Raw genomic sequence first — 15,727 nt, forward strand, 5'->3', positions numbered from 1 at the left:
TTAAACGCAGTATCTCCGTTATAGAAGAACGCATCCAACGCGTCCACCCAAAAGACAAGCGGCCCAACCCCGTCGCAGCGTTGCGCAAACTAAGCGACAGACTGAAATCGCGCCCGAAATCAGAAATATTCGTCCAAAACATTACCAAAGAGTCGCGAATACTCAGCAACAGCAGCCCCTGCTTGTACTCCAACGACAAAGACGAGGTGGAAGTGAATATCGAGAACGTCATGTGCTACCAGGACTCGTCGTCCGATGAGTGCCTCAAATGCCAAGCGGAAAACGACGACTTTGAAATCATCGAACGAGAGATAGAAGAAGGGCTTGCAAGTGCCAACTTTAACCCGCTCTCGTGCGGCTGCCTCGAGAAAATATCTGAGGAAAACCTCTCCGTCATCAACGAAGAGGAAAAGAATTAGTATATGTTGACTTTTGATCGTGAATAAAATTATATAACCTGTTAAGTGTGCTATTTTACGGGCGACGCCCATTTCGAGTACAAATTTTTATGTTTTTTCTAAGCTGGCTTATGAAGAATGTTGTGCTTTGATTCATTGATCCGTCCGCATTTAATGAGCCCAAAGATGTTTTTAGTTTTTTATTTTAAGTTTTAAAGAGTGCGCGGGAGTTTTGTGATTTTAAGATTAAGTAGCACTTTACATTCCACTGTTGTGATTTTTAGATTAGTTATTCACCTTGAGGGTTTTAATAAATTATTTTTTGTTAATCTCGGTTATAATTTTAATCTAATTTTAATACTTTTTTACATTCCTTATTATTTTTAAGTCTATGCGCATGGACCAAAGGATTGATTGTCATTTTAGTCATAGGTCTTTTATAATGATCCATCAATGTTAACTTCAGAATTTAAGAGGTTGTATTAATATAGAAAATTATTTTTAGAGGACGTATAACATAGATTTGTAGTTGATTTTAGACGTATTTGTTGAAATAAAGCGTCGTTACTTCATTTTGGTCTTTTATTATTATCAATAAAATTAAGGTCATTATTTCGACATGGTCCTAAAGGAAGGTCTATATAACAAAAGCACATCAAAAAGAGAAACTCACAGAAGTATAAAGCGTTTGTTCCCTTAGTAAAACCCGAAAATGTCTAGACAATATCAGGGCTGTCTGAAATCTATGATGTCAATAATATAATAATCTTATAATTATGAAAACGCAAATCCATATTGTGTATATAATATAAAAATAAAAAATATATATTAACATATAAAAATAGCTTAATATAATTAGTTCAATTTGTTTATTTTAATAGAGTACAAAGGACTCATTGATATTCTTGTATGCATTGGATTTGTTGTGATGGTACATTTTAAGAAAGAAAAGCATATTTTGGATATTAAGAAAAAAAGTGTATCCCACTAAGTGTAAGCAATAATAAAAATAAAATAAAACAAATATATGCACACGGTATTGTAATATTATTATAGTATATTTTGCTGTGACTATCGCCAACGTCCATACCACGTTGAATACACCGGTTCTCGTCCGATCACCGAAGTTAAGCAACGTCGGGCGCGGTCAGTACTTGGATGGGTGACCGCCTGGGAACACCGCGTGATGTTGGCTTTTTGATGCATTTCCTGTATTTTTTTGCTTTGAATTAATTCAATTGAAAAAAAACCCTTAATAATCTTATTGATCTATACATAAAGCAGATGCCTATTTATAATAGAAATAAAATAATGTATGAGAAGTAATAGACAAACAAGTCACTTTATTTCGTTGTAGCGTCTCTTACATTCGCAAGAATACTCAAACCCAAAAAACGTGTGGGACACTTTCAATTTTTACACTTTGTGAACATTCTTCGTTTTTGGGAACGTCGTTTAAAAATAGAAGTAAAAAAAGGCTGATTTTCAAAAAAACGCAAATTGTTATCATATTTTCAAACTTAACATATATTTAGAATAACAATTAATAGATTAGTTAATTAAATATAACCAGTTATCTCTGAAACCTACGAAATAATAGGATTGTAGAATAAATATATAATTATTTTAGAATAATATTGCTCATGCAATATAATCATTAATTTGACTAACATTGTACGTGAAATTATAAAAATTTCTAAAAAGCTTTTTTTTCCAGATTCAACCATTAAAACGCATAATTAAAACCTAAAGGATAGGTCTTAAATAAAATAACAGAATAATAAAAAATAATATATTGTAATAAACAATCACTATTATACATAAAATGTAAAGTTTATTTACAAGTAAATGCTTTTAACAACCTTCTACGAAAATTCTCTTATTTTTTACTTCTTCTTAAATTGTATTATGACTAGTGTGCGTAGATTAAGATATTTGTAAGGATAAAATATATATTATATACAAGAACTGTAACTATCTATTATTATTTCATGTTCGGTTGCTTTTTTCTATACATAGTTTTTTTATATTTATTTTCATATACATACACGTCGATACATATGGGCTGATAAAACAAATCCGTTTTGATATCGCTTTTTTAGATAAAATCCCAAATTACGAGTTCTTGTGCGTCATTTTAACGACAACCGCTTTAACTTCGGTATAATTCTGTAAGCCATAAGGTCCATTTTCCCGTCCGAGCCCGCTCTGCTTGTAGCCGCCGAACGGCACCTGGTTACCGAACACGTTATAATCGTTCACCCAAACCGTGCCTGCGCGCAGTCCCTAGAATAACAAATAGTTCATAAATATACCATGAATATAGTTATTTAAAGATTAAGGTCAGAGAATCAAGGACAAATTTTGTTTTTTGTTTTTTTTTCTATCTCTGATTACATTTTTCAGCCGATTTAAAAAAATAGGTTAAGAGAAAACTTGTGTATTTTTGTATGTAAAGTTTTCACGCAAAAACTGCTGGACCGATTTTGAAAATTCTTTCACCATTAGAAAGCTGCACCTTCACCGAGTGACATAGGCTATGTATGTACCACGGTTGAACAGTTAGTAATATAATTAACATAAACATGATTTGATATACATACCTGTATAAGATAGTTGGCCTTGTCCAAATCTTTGGTGAACACTGCGGCGGCTAAACCATATTCGGTGTTGTTTGCGCGAGCGAGCAATTCATCCAAGCTCGAAAACTTCATGATCTGCTGTACTGGGCCGAAGATCTGAATTCATAAATTTGTTATTAATTTTAAGTGTTTAATTTTGACTTATAATCTATAGACATACAGATAAATGCACATATATGAAAACCGATTATTCACCCCTTTGCTCAATTGATACTCAAAGCAACCCATATTAATCTTTTCCTTACTCTTCCTAGACCTCCTATTTTATGGTCACCCAATTCTCCTCATCTATTTTTACATTAACCGTTCACCCAAATCATTATATCACCTTTGTTTTTCTTCTTGTCTCATATTATTATAATGAGAAAATATTTAATTCTTGGAAACAAACACTACCCTATCGATTTCATATATTTTTTATAACCGATAGGAATATAATATTTTCCGTGTAACAAATCAATCTTTAAAACCCAAATTATCTAGTATTAGACATAAATAGTATTTAAGGTACATGTTTATCCCGATGGTTCGCCTGAACCAAAAAATTACCTTTAAGAGTAAGGTAAGGTATCTAACACCTTGTTAATGATTAGATGGTTGACCTGAGACAAAAAAAAGGTGTCTGTTACTCGAAAAATATTATGTTCCTAACGGTTTTAAAGATAGGTATGTGAAGCCGATGGAGAAGTGCTTGTTTCAAAGTATTAAATCTTTTCTCATAATAAATTGAGACAAAAAGAATGATAAGGGCGTTATGACTTGGGTGAACCTAAGCAGGCATCTCACCTCCACTTTGGCGATGTCCATGTCGTCGGTGACGTCACTGAAGACGGTGGGCTGCACGAAGTAGCCGCGCGAGGGCGCGGGGGCGGCGCCCCCCGCCCGCAGCGCGGCGCCCTGCCGCTTGCCGCTCTCTATCAGGCTCAGGATCTTGGCGTGCTGCTCGCCGTCTATCTGCAATTGTACGAGATTCTGGTTGAGTCCTTATTATTTTGAGTGAATCAAGACAATCCTTGACGTAAAGTTGAAGAAGATTACTCTAAAATAGAAATGTTTTTCATTTAATCTAAGCTTATAACTGCATTTATATTTCAGTAACTAATCTAATCCATAAAACCCACCTTAAAAACATTCATACAAATAAAATTAACAAAAAAAATCCTACCAATCCTCTTTTAGTGCAGTTGGTTAAAATTTCGTACCTGCGGCCCCTGTTCAGTTTTGGGGTCGAAGGGATCCCCCACCACACGGCGCTTCGCCCTCTCCGCGGACATCTCTACGAACTCGTCGTAGATTTTGTCTTCTACGAATGTTCTGGAACCTGGAAGAATAAAACGCAAAAAGTTGATAAGAAAGGATTTTGCAAAATAATAAATTATATTGTCAGGTGGTGACATCACAAAATTGAATACGGATCGTAAGTTTTACTTCAACAAAGGAAAATTATATTAGAACCAAATATGGTACTTCAAATTACTTAAGTATGATTCAATACATTTATGTTATGTGTATAATAACATTGGAATGCTATACTATAAGTATATTTTCCTGATTCTCACAAAAAACTCTGTACACGAAGTAAGACACATGCTAAGATTTTTTTTTCATAGCACACACTTCAATTTTATAATATAATTAGTTTATAATATTTTAAAATGATGTTATATTACATAAGGAATACTGAACCTGACGAAAAAACAAACATTAATTAACTTCATTTCATATCATTAATTGGTTCAGCTTGAGTGACTAAGAAGCAAAACATTGTTCGTGCGGTAGTTTCTAATGTAAATACATTAATTCATCTTCCTGGTAACATAACCGATCACCTCATGCACTTTTAATTACAATTTTATTTCTGTATCAATAGAATAATATTTACGGATCGTAAACATTATTAATTTGTTTGTTTTAACAAGAATTTAATAATTGATAAACTATGCATGTTTGGACAATGTACGTGTACGCGTACGTGTGAGTGTGCGTGTGCGTGTGCGTGTACGTGTGCATGTACGTGTGCGAGTACGTGTACGTGTAGGTGTGGGTGTGCGTGTACGTGTGCGTATATGTGTACGTGTGCGTGTGTGTGTGCGTGTACGTATACGTGTACGTGTGCGTGTAGGTGTGCGTGCGCGGGTGTGCGGCGGGCACTGACCGGCGCAGCAGCACTGGCCCATGTTGTAGAACAGCGCCATGTGCGCCTGCTCGACGGCGTGCGGCAGGTCGCAGTCGGCCAGCACCACGTTGGGCGACTTGCCGCCCAGCTCCAGCGTGATCCGCTTCACGCTGCCGGCGGCGCCGCGCTGGATCAGCTTGCCCACTTCCGTGGAGCCTGTTGGGGAATGGGGGAATAAGTTATACTCTTTATTATTCTCGATGGGACAGTGCATATTGTCAGTGACCTGGGTTTGGTCAACTAAGTGGAGAAGAAAATGCTCAGTGATGTTTGTTTGGTCAATTAAGTGGGCAAGAAAACGCCTCCGTTGACACTAGAAATTAAGCTGTTGGTTAGTTTGTTGTAGGTAGGTTTGTTGTGATTCTTTAATCGTTTTTCTTTTGGTGATGCGGTTGTCTATACAACTTAGGGTATGAGGTGCGGGGGAGCTCAACCTGGCTCTTCCTGGTGCATCTAGAAACGATGTTGTATTTTTTATTTAGTAGGTGCCAGTGAGGAGGCAAATGAGTGTAAATAGAGTATTTACCGGTGAAAGCTATTTTGTCCACATCGGGATGATCGACTAAAGCCGCGCCCGCGTCGCCGAAGCCCGGCAACACATTAACTACGCCTGGTGGGAAACCAGCTTCCTATTGATGTAAAAATTTAAAAAAAAATGGAAATTTATATAAATAGATAATATAAGCGGTAAAACACGATAGTGTAATTATTAATATCATGCCATTTCTTTTAACACATTAATTTTCTTTTCATAAATAATCAAATATATTGAATTATATTTTTGCTAGATAACATAAAAGTTCCGTCTCACTTTTATTGGCACTTTTAATCATTGCTTAAACTCAATAAAATACAGATAAAATTAATTATCACAGCAAATTATGTTTATAATGAACCATTGATAACAATATTTTGTGAAGTGATTATAAAAATGAATACATATTATGATACATCATTTTTTTATTTTTCGGTACAATCTTCATAACTGATTAATAAAAACATCCTGAGAAATTTGCCATGTTCAAGAACAAAATAAAAAAAAATATGATAAGTGACATTTGACAACTATTATAAGGTTTATGATAACCTACACCTGCTCAAGACCGTCCCTGCAGAGGGAATGATCAGGATCATCATAATAAATTAAAATATAACACATAAATAATTCTAATCCTCTTATGTCATTATGATTTTATATTATGTGTAACATTTTCTCACACATTATCGATTTTTTCAAAACAATCTAAACTATTTATTTGTCAATCCGTCATATCACACACCTTAACCAACTGCGCCAAATAGAGAGCGGTGAGCGGAGTCTGTTCCGCCGGCTTCAGCACCAGAGTGTTGCCAGTTGCCAACGCTGGTCCCAGCTTCCAGGATGCCATCAGAAGTGGGAAGTTCCATGGGATAATTTGTCCACATACACCTGGATAGATGGGAATCAGTGAAATGTATGAAATATTATTGATTGTATAAGGTATCACAACATTGAATAAAACGCTAGAATAATTTCTCTGTTCTTCCCTATGTATGCTTAAATCTTTAAAACTACGCAGCGGATTTTGATTTTTTTAACAGATAGACTGATTCAAGAGGTTTATTTGTATAATAACATCTATCAAACTACTGCGAATTTAACGCGTGCGATACCGCGGGAAAAATATAGTTTACTATAAAGTACTCAGGATAAAATTCAACTTCAAAATAAGTAATAAATCAGAAATTTTTAAAGAATAGAAAAAAATTGTGATGGTTCTTAATCATCTCAATAGATGGCGTGGGGTGCCACTTAGGCACATGAAACCGAATAGTAGGGGAGCCCAAGAGGGGATTTTGGGATGTACTCGAGCGCGTCAGATTATTATAAGGGAAGGTACCTTACCTATTAATAAGTACCTCCAAAAAGTATGAGCAGTTGATATTGGTGGGTGCGCCTACAGGAGCCGCAGGAAATAAAAAAATATCGATAATTCTCTAAGGTTACGCTCAAATTGTCAGATTAACGAAATTTGGATTTTTTGTGTTGTAAATAACCCGTAATATCTTTCTCTGACGCGCTCGAGTCATATTTTTTTTATAATTTACCTTTTATTCGTAGCCACGAAATTACCACACAAAACGTAAGTATAAGTTATATTTTATTTCAGTGATATGCCAGAGCATTCAAAATATCAAAATCTTACGTGCTTGAGTATTTCCACAGCCCTGTTTTTCTTTTATAATTAAAAAAAAAATCAAAAACCTTTTTCCACCACTGAAATTGAAAACACTATAGGACTTTTTTTCTTGCTATGGCATAATCTGCGAATTCCAATAGGTTTCTGAAACGCTCGAGTAAATACACATTTAGCATCTTGGGCTCCCCTACTAGAAAGTGTAGAAGAAATTCGATTACTGTGGCAGGATCACGGGTGGCCGAGAGGCTAGGCGTTGCTACGGTTAAGCAAGAAACGCAGGTTCGAATCCTGCCTCGTGATCAAATTTTTTCTATTCTTCCAAAATTTCTCATTTATAAAGCATTTCAATGCTATAAAACTAAAAATTAAAAGTAATAAAACAACTTCAAAATAAGTAATAAAGCGGAGATTTCGTTGCTCGAGATTATTTACATATACACTTAACAAAACGTTTGTTGCTTTGTAACATAAAAAAATACATACAAACGAACATAGAAACAACCATAGAAATACGAATTGTATATTTACTGTTCGTTAATTTTATAGACTACTAAAATTGCCAAGGAATCTCTTATCACCTATAGCTATCGTGAAAAAACAAGTTTAATGTTCATATTGCTATAATGAATTATCATAATAATCTACATTAACTGAAAATTTATCAATACAAAGTAGTCCTCCTACACCTACTCTATATACCTCCCTAAACCAAAACATATTAACAATTAACTTTATATTTTTTTTTACAAAAATATAAATCCTATCACTAGAAGTGTTTAAGATTGCTGTCAGTATAATATACCAACCATGATACTTATCATCCGAATAAAAAAAAAATCACGCAAGTTATTAAAGAGGACCCATAAACTAACGTTATCAAATATCATCTCATTAAATCACCCGATTTGACCGATAAGAGTTACTCCGTGTATAACTTATGTCTTGACAAAGTTAGCAGAAGCCCGTATGAGTAACACGTTTATAACACATTAGGTATTACGCTAAAACGTTATTTACACAAATGATTTAGCAAAAATGTGAGTTGACCAAAAATGATCCTTATTATAAGAAGCACATGGGCTATTTACAAAAGTGCGTGGACATTTTTTTTGGTCTAAACTTAGATCGGTTAAATATGTTGTTTATAATAAACATAATAGAACATCTCTGTATTGTAAACGAAATGAGTCGTAATATTTCTTGTTATTTAGAAAAAATCAGGAATTTATATTTTTGATAATACTTTTTATTTAAACGCTATTCCGTAAAAAAAAAACATCAACTTAATTACTTTGTTAGTTGAAAATAAAAACTATAACATAAAAAAAAAACAAAATTCGTTCAAATTCGAAATGCAAAACAATAAAAAAACAAAACATGGAAAAAAAACACTCACCAACGGGCTCATGGCGAGTATAGGCAAAGTACTTTCCATCTGTGGGCAGCACTTTACCATGATTCTTGTCAGCCCAACCAGCGTAGTATCGTAGGTTTTTGATAACAGCATTAACGTCGCCATAGTAAGCCGCCAGATAGGGCTTACCATTGTCTAGGGTTTCTAGACTCTAGTAACAGAGAACAACATTTCATTATTATCGATTTTCTCACCGGTTTTCCTTGATACAAGCAACTTTCCAAAGTGACATTTTCGAAACAAGATCGGCAGGAATTACTGCTCCAAATAACTTAAATAAGAATCTTTTAGAAATAAGAATGTGTATAGTCCTAAATCCTTTAAGGCTTAATACGTATCGGAACAAAATGATGAAACTAATGTTTACAAATGTAAGAAAAAATTTAGAACTTGAAAATGGAATATGTACATTTATTACCTAATATAAAACTTGCAGGACTGCGCAGTAACCTCAAGTGTATTAACGTATACTAATTTCAGGTGGAAAGTTATACCACAACATAATAATAAAGATACTATAGAAAAATTCTCTGTTTTTCTTATAATTCCAATTAGTCAATAAATACGAAAAAATCTCATAAATGAGAAAACCGTAAGTCGCGTTGTTTAGTACTATGGACTTACTGCTAAATATGTTCTGTCTCTTTCGACCAGGTCCGCCAACTTGTTGATGAGGTAGCCTCGCTGAGACGCATCCATGGTCCTCCAAGGGGAATCCATTCTAATGTATAAAATAACATGGTTTGTTACTATTTTGCGAATGTAACATTTCAGGCTATTTAAGTAGCTTTAACAGATGTTATATTACATATTATGGCGCCGAATTTTTTTGCTGATTGGGACAATTGCGATATGAATCAGGCGATATCATACAATTAACAAATATTTGTCCAGTGCCAAAAATTGTGAGCTTTAAGAGAGATATTAGAGATTTTATTAGACTTTTAAATATTAAAATCGTGAAAAGTTTATCCGTCTATATGTATGCAGGTAAATCAATTGGAATTGTCTGTTTGTAGTATTAAAATAACAGTATCAAAATATACATATACTGTATGTACCAAAACAACACTTATTACAATGTTTGTCTATCTGTCGTATGTCGTGTTTTGTCATGGATACTGGGATTTGAAAAACTTCTTCGCGCGGGTGTAACCGCGTCACGAAGCGAAGGAAACATAAAAAAGTTGTTCCGTGTTTGTACTGCATGAGTGGACGTGGCGCGAAAAACAAATTACAGTTATCGAGATTATCGAAACCATTTTCTTTTTATTAACTTACATCATGCTGTTTTATAAAAAAGGCTGTAAATCTGTTTATTGGTTAATTTTAGACTGTTACATAAAACCACGGAGGATTGAACGAAGTAATTTTTTTTTTCTGATTGAAAAAATTAATATTTTATGGAACAATTTCATAGGAGCTTCTTTATTACATATTATAAGCATAGAGCTACCAAAAACGGCATGAACTGGAACTTTCGATTCGATCTTGATTTCGTTTTCAATTCGGTTACGATTTCGACTCGATCTTAAATCATTACTTTGCAAACAATTCTAGTTTTATATCTAGTTAAAAAGGTATTATAGAAATAGATTAAAATTTTCGATCAATATTTATTTAATTTTAACCACTGTACAATAAGGCAATGTCTATTTTTTCAAGAGAATTAGATCTGTTTATATTTAAAGAGAAACATTTTCCATGCATGATTAAAACTATTCATAATATACAAACTTAAAAGCCTCCTTGGCCGCCTGAACTGCATTATCAACATCTGTCTTGCCAGCCTGCTGCACCTCCGCAATCACTTGCTCGTTCGCCGGATTTATTGTTTGAAAGGTCTTGCCATCTGCCGATTTCACCCACTCATTGTTTATGAATAACTGGCAACAAAACGAAAAATAGTGAAATATTTATGTGAGCATGGTGGGTTTTATAGAATGGTTGACTGAATCTGGGCTTAATTTTAAGTAGATTATTTTAAATCTCCGGCAAATTACAAAATAAATAGACTATAAAATCTTACAGACAATCCCAATTTCATGAAAGTGAATACTGTTTCTTCAATTTTCTTTTCTTTGTAGGATTATACTGTTTTTAACACACTTTTTATTAATATCACCTGTATGTTTGCATGTTTGTATGTAGCATACTTCTTTAGACATAACTTTGTCACACTTTAACTGGGCAAATCTAATTCAAACTTTGTGCACTCATTCTGAATCGGTGACAATACAATAATTGCACTAGTTTATCTTATCATGCTAATAATGATTGCAAGAATAAATAATTTCATGTATACTCTGTATAAGAGCAAGTGAGAAAATTCAGTTTATTTAATAATTAAAGTACAGGTGCATAGCTAAATATTAATAAGTTTTAATAAATGTTAATAAAATGTCTATATTATCTACTACAATATACTAGTTTATTTTATATGCATACTGATTACAATAGATAAGATGTCAATAATGTTATGTAGCACTGATAAATTATATATAAATAATGTTATGTAAGGTTATCTAAGGAGCTGTCTCTAAAAAAATCAATCAAGTAGTATCATCAATAGACTACCCAATTTTCATTTATTAAAAACATGTTCATATGCTTTTATATCTAACAATTTATATTATTATTTATTAATGAATAGGTATGTACATCAATTACTTTGATTTTAAACTAACGGACCGCCGCGGTTTCGCTCGTGTTTAATACAATTACAATAACCAGAACTCAGGGATCACGTACATATCCGATGGTGATTTTTTTTTTAAACGGTCCAGCAGTTCCCGATTTTGTGAGCAAACATATAAACAAACTCTTCACACATTCACATTTTTAATTATGTATAAAAATAATTATGTAAAATCTGTTCGTCCCTGCTAAAAAGTTTCATCAAATCGGATGATCATCATCAATTTGAATTCACTTTGTTAAATATTACTTATTATAATTACTGATTAAAATAAAATTAATGATTATACATTACATAGGGACCAATGTATAAATTTTTTATGTGGTTAATATTGTTTTATTATTAGATATCTTACGCCAGTGTATAAAATATCGGGGCTGATATGCGGCGCTGGCGCAGTAGCGGTCGCAAATTGAGCTTGTTGAAACTTTACAACTTTAGTAAGATTACGAAACATAATTTAAAAATATTTAAATCACTTTTAACCACTATACACTTAATACCGAACTACCGGTCGGCCGAAACGATTCGGAAACGTTAACTGTGCAATTTTTTTTATTATTTTGGAACGTCGAAACAGGTATGAATGACGTTACCAAATGAATAAAAATTTGAAATTGAAATTGATTGATAATAAATTCAAATGTCTAATAACAGATTATATACTACCACAGATAACATAACACTGTAATCTGAAATGGACAAAGAAAAACTGATACAGAGTTGAGTTGTATTTTTAAGGGGCGTTTACACGTTCGTGTTCAGTACCTAAATTTAGGACAGTGATCAGAAGCCTCTAATTCCTAAATTTTCATTTAAATTAGAACCTAAATTTGGTATTGTGTAACCGCATTAGGTACGGAGCTGCATAATCTGTGTTCAGAACTCAAAAGTCATATTTCAAAAACTTATGACCGAGTAAGTAATTGTCATTAGTAAAGTACCTATTATACAAACTTGCTATGAACATAGAACTCAAAACTCGAAAAGTGTCTTAGAGATTAAATTTTGGGTACGAACTGTTCTTCCTGATTCCTCATTACATGTTTTAAGAGTGCGATTATATATTTTTTAATGTTTATTGTATTCATAGATGTCTTTAAACAACATTACCCTTTTTAATACAGCGCAAAGACCAAAATGTAAACAGAAGGAATCGCATAAAAATGGTTTTATTTAAAGCAATGTTTACCTGAAGAATGCTTTTAATATGCATCTTGGAAAGATAATCATTAACCATTACATAAAACGGTTTGCATCGTTTTGATTAGATGTTTACCACTATTACAAAACAAAAATGTCGTGCAATTACGCTGAGGGACTCTCCCCATACGAACACAAAGGAGTTCTCGGACTTCCAGAAGTAAGAAACAGTTAATAATATTACAGAATAGTTACATGATTTTAACTCTCCTGATAAATATACATTTAGTGTCTTTTAACGTTTATCGCGGGCAAAAGCTAATAAATTATAAATTGTTTTACAGAAATTTGACTCAATTGAAAAGTTGAAAGAAAAGTGTCAAATACTGGCAAATTTAATTAAAGAAAGTAAACATGTTGTGGTACACACTGGAGCTGGCATTAGCACATCTGCAGGAATACCTGATTTTAGGTAATGATTTTGTTGAAGTAATATTAACATTTATAGAACAGTTTGACCGTAAATGATTGTATGTAAATATCTAGGTAGGTAAGGTATTGTGTTGTTGAACTAATAACAATTCAACAAAAAAGGTGCTATGTGAAAAATTTCTATACCATATGACTATATTAGGTGCAATAATAAAAATATATAATTCACAATGTTATAATGCCTGGCCAGTAATAATTTAATGCAATGTATATGTAATTACAGAGGGCCAAATGGTGTTTGGACACTTGAGAAAGAGGGGAAAAGGCCAAACATCAATGTTTCTTTTACTGATGCTAAACCAACCAAGACTCATATGATACTAAAGAAGTTAGTGGACTCCAACAAAGTCCAGTACATTGTCAGTCAGAATATAGATGGCTTACATTTGAAGTCAGGTTTGCCACGAAGATATTTGTCTGAACTACATGGAAATATGTTTATTGATGAATGTAATCTTTGTAAAAGGTAAGATTCAGACCTTCCACTAATGTTAGTTGAAAATATTGCAACATGTTTGTTATTGATGTCTACTAAGCATTTTATATTCAACATTATCATGGAGAATATACATACTATAGTATATATATATTATAAAGTAAATAAACTATAGTTCTAAATTTCACGCTAGTTTGTGTGTGATGCTCACACAATTGGAACAAAGTTCCAAAAAGTTGTAACAACATTTTTCGCTATAGTAAGCTGTAAGCTGTGCAGAATGCGCATGTTCTCATGTCATGCATGTCTCTGTCAGTCTCTCTCTCTTATTGAAACGAACGGAACTTCGATCCATCCGGTTGTCCCTTGACACCTTGACTGTATTAAACATTGAATAAAATTTTATGAAAATGTATTGTTATTTACTATCACATCTTTTATCAGGCAGTTTGTGAGGAACTCACCAGTTGAGACAGTCGGTAAAAAGTGCAGCGGTGTTCCATGTGCTGCTGGGCATGGTGGTGGCAGACCTTGTCGTGGAAGACTGTATGATGGAGTGTTGGATTGGGAGCATAGCCTGCCAGAGAATGATTTGTTGGCAGCAGAATGGCATTCTAGGTAATCTTAATAAAAATCACTTGCTTTCATACTAATATAATCTTGGCGATCCTAATCAAGACAATAAGATAAAATCATAAAATTATTGTCTTGTAACCAATCCATGATAAGTGAACAAGGTAAAGAAGTTGGTTATATACAATCATATGGATAAAGCTGTGTTGATATAGTTTGTTAGAAATGAACAATCCCATAGAAAATAATAGTTTTACAAAAATTGTTAATTTTTTGTTTTGTTTTTATTGGTTAAAAATAAATTATAGCTATTATGAATACCTAACATTTAAAAACAATCTTACATTGTTCAACTTTAAAGGGTATATACAAAATACAAATGTTTGTTTTAAATAAAAATATTAAAACTTAAAATAAAATATGAAATTCTATTTCTTTTTTGTACTTTAGTGTTGCAGACCTGAGTATATGTTTGGGAACAACACTTCAAATCATTCCGAGTGGTAACCTACCTTTAGAAACAGTAAAGTATGGAGGAAAACTAGTCATATGTAACTTGCAACCGACTAAACATGTGAGTAGCATTTATTTTTAAGCAACAAACAGAAACAAAAAGGATATTGTTTCTCAACTTTAGTAATAATGTAAGTTTTAATTTCAAACAGTACTTAACTACAAGGAAAATAAAATGGGTTTTTTCCCCTAACATGCTAATATTTTTTTCATCTAAAATACAGCCAAATAAATGATTCTCACAAATTAATAAAAATTAAAACAAATGATTACTATATCATAAATCTTACTAACTAATGATGTATTGATTGTTTACAGGACAACAAAGCAGATTTAGTAATCAACTATTATGTGGATGATATATTAGAAAATGTGATGCAAATTCTAGGATATGAGATTCCCACCTATAGTGAAGAAAATGATTTTACAAAACTTGCCGCACATTCCATCATCGACTGGACTATAAATAGAAAAGACATTCTAGCTTTGGAAAAAGTGTTTAAGATTAAGTGCAAGGGGGTTAAAAAACAACGCGTTCTTATCAAGAAACGAAGAAATAGTACTGATGAAGCAAATAGTTTTATTCTCGATGATAAGTCAAAAGTTGTGAAGATAGAAATAAAGCATGAAGTGAAAAATGATATAACTTGATAATGTAAATGCTGAATTAAACTTATGATAAATGCTATGTTTCTTTTATTTCTCTTAAAACATTTGTAAACTTCCATATTTCTCTCTTTTAAACATATAATGTCAAACTTTAGCATAAGCCATGTGAATGGAGTTTTTAATAGTTAAATGCATTTTGGTGCAAAGTTTTGTGTGTTTGTTGTTTGTTGATGAGGAATGAGGAGTTCTCAATCCACCTCCTGCCTAAATTATTAAATCACAACAATGGTACCAGGTTATTGTATTCGTATTAAAGTTTCAGACGAAAATATTTGGACCCATGCTTAAAAATTGCGATTTAATACATAGATTGGTTTCAAGCATGTTTAAAATAACAGTTCTTAGTCGTTACTTACTATTCTATCTAATTTTGAAATATATAACAAGTTTTGT

General features: G+C 32.8%; 3 protein-coding genes and 1 non-coding gene across 6 annotated transcripts in view; 3 read left to right on the forward strand and 1 right to left on the reverse strand.

Moving 5' to 3' along the window:
• Positions 1 to 970, forward strand: part of LOC119839576 — a 24,203-nt gene extending 23,233 nt beyond the window's left edge. Inside the window, exon 15 of one of the 2 annotated variants that reach the window (XM_038365932.1) lies at positions 14 to 970. In XM_038365932.1, the coding sequence (XP_038221860.1) occupies positions 14 to 419 (406 nt within the window). In that variant the 3' untranslated portion in view covers positions 420 to 970. The other variant, XM_038365933.1, reaches the window with a different exon arrangement.
• A 504-nt stretch (positions 971 to 1,474) lies between these two features.
• On the forward strand, positions 1,475 to 1,593 carry LOC119839826. Its single transcript, XR_005288285.1, has one exon. It is a non-coding gene; the product is annotated as a 5S ribosomal RNA (ribosomal RNA).
• A 583-nt stretch (positions 1,594 to 2,176) lies between these two features.
• Positions 2,177 to 12,119, reverse strand: LOC119839577 (aldehyde dehydrogenase, mitochondrial). The gene is made up of 11 exons (XM_038365934.1): positions 11,864 to 12,119; positions 10,548 to 10,696; positions 9,435 to 9,531; positions 8,793 to 8,961; positions 6,497 to 6,645; positions 5,743 to 5,845; positions 5,196 to 5,372; positions 4,243 to 4,361; positions 3,827 to 3,994; positions 3,002 to 3,136; positions 2,177 to 2,684 (listed from the first exon to the last, which is right to left on the reverse strand). Exons 1-11 carry the CDS (start codon positions 11,963 to 11,965, stop codon positions 2,514 to 2,516), a joined length of 1,539 nt encoding a protein of 512 aa, XP_038221862.1. The 5' UTR covers positions 11,966 to 12,119; the 3' UTR covers positions 2,177 to 2,513.
• Positions 12,120 to 12,410: 291 nt separating this feature from the next.
• LOC119839579 (NAD-dependent protein deacetylase Sirt6) lies at positions 12,411 to 15,351 on the forward strand. 2 transcript variants are annotated; one of them, XM_038365937.1, is made up of 7 exons: positions 12,411 to 12,426; positions 12,636 to 12,871; positions 12,996 to 13,123; positions 13,367 to 13,609; positions 14,024 to 14,197; positions 14,603 to 14,726; positions 14,984 to 15,351. In XM_038365937.1, exons 2-7 carry the CDS (start codon positions 12,806 to 12,808, stop codon positions 15,314 to 15,316), a joined length of 1,068 nt encoding a protein of 355 aa, XP_038221865.1. In that variant the 5' UTR covers positions 12,411 to 12,426; positions 12,636 to 12,805; the 3' UTR covers positions 15,317 to 15,351. The 2 variants fall into 2 exon arrangements, with proteins under 2 accessions (XP_038221865.1, XP_038221864.1); XM_038365936.1 differs by having other exon boundaries at positions 12,423 to 12,520.
• Positions 15,352 to 15,727: the final 376 nt, after the last annotated feature.

The sequence above is a fragment of the Zerene cesonia genome, chromosome 4 (assembly GCF_012273895.1).
Source record: "Zerene cesonia ecotype Mississippi chromosome 4, Zerene_cesonia_1.1, whole genome shotgun sequence".
Taxonomy (NCBI): Eukaryota; Metazoa; Arthropoda; class Insecta; order Lepidoptera; family Pieridae; genus Zerene; species Zerene cesonia.

What these genes read in the sequence shown, in the direction of transcription:
- LOC119839579 (XM_038365937.1), top strand. Translation starts at nt 12,806, where the DNA reads ATGTCGTGCAATTACGCTGAGGGACTCTCCCCATACGAACACAAAGGA. An exon ending in GAGTTCTCGGACTTCCAGAA is followed by an intron (nt 12,872 to 12,995) that starts GTAAGAAACAGT and finishes ATTGTTTTACAG; the next exon opens with AAATTTGACTCAATTGAAAA. An exon ending in ACTTGCAACCGACTAAACAT is followed by an intron (nt 14,727 to 14,983) that starts GTGAGTAGCATT and finishes GATTGTTTACAG; the next exon opens with GACAACAAAGCAGATTTAGT.
- LOC119839577 (XM_038365934.1), bottom strand. Translation starts at nt 11,965, where the DNA reads ATGTTTCGTAATCTTACTAAAGTTGTAAAGTTTCAACAAGCTCAATTT. An exon ending in AAACTGAACAGGGGCCGCAG is followed by an intron (nt 3,995 to 4,242) that starts GTACGAAATTTT and finishes GTACAATTGCAG; the next exon opens with ATAGACGGCGAGCAGCACGC. An exon ending in TGGACATCGCCAAAGTGGAG is followed by an intron (nt 3,137 to 3,826) that starts GTGAGATGCCTG and finishes TTATGAATTCAG; the next exon opens with ATCTTCGGCCCAGTACAGCA.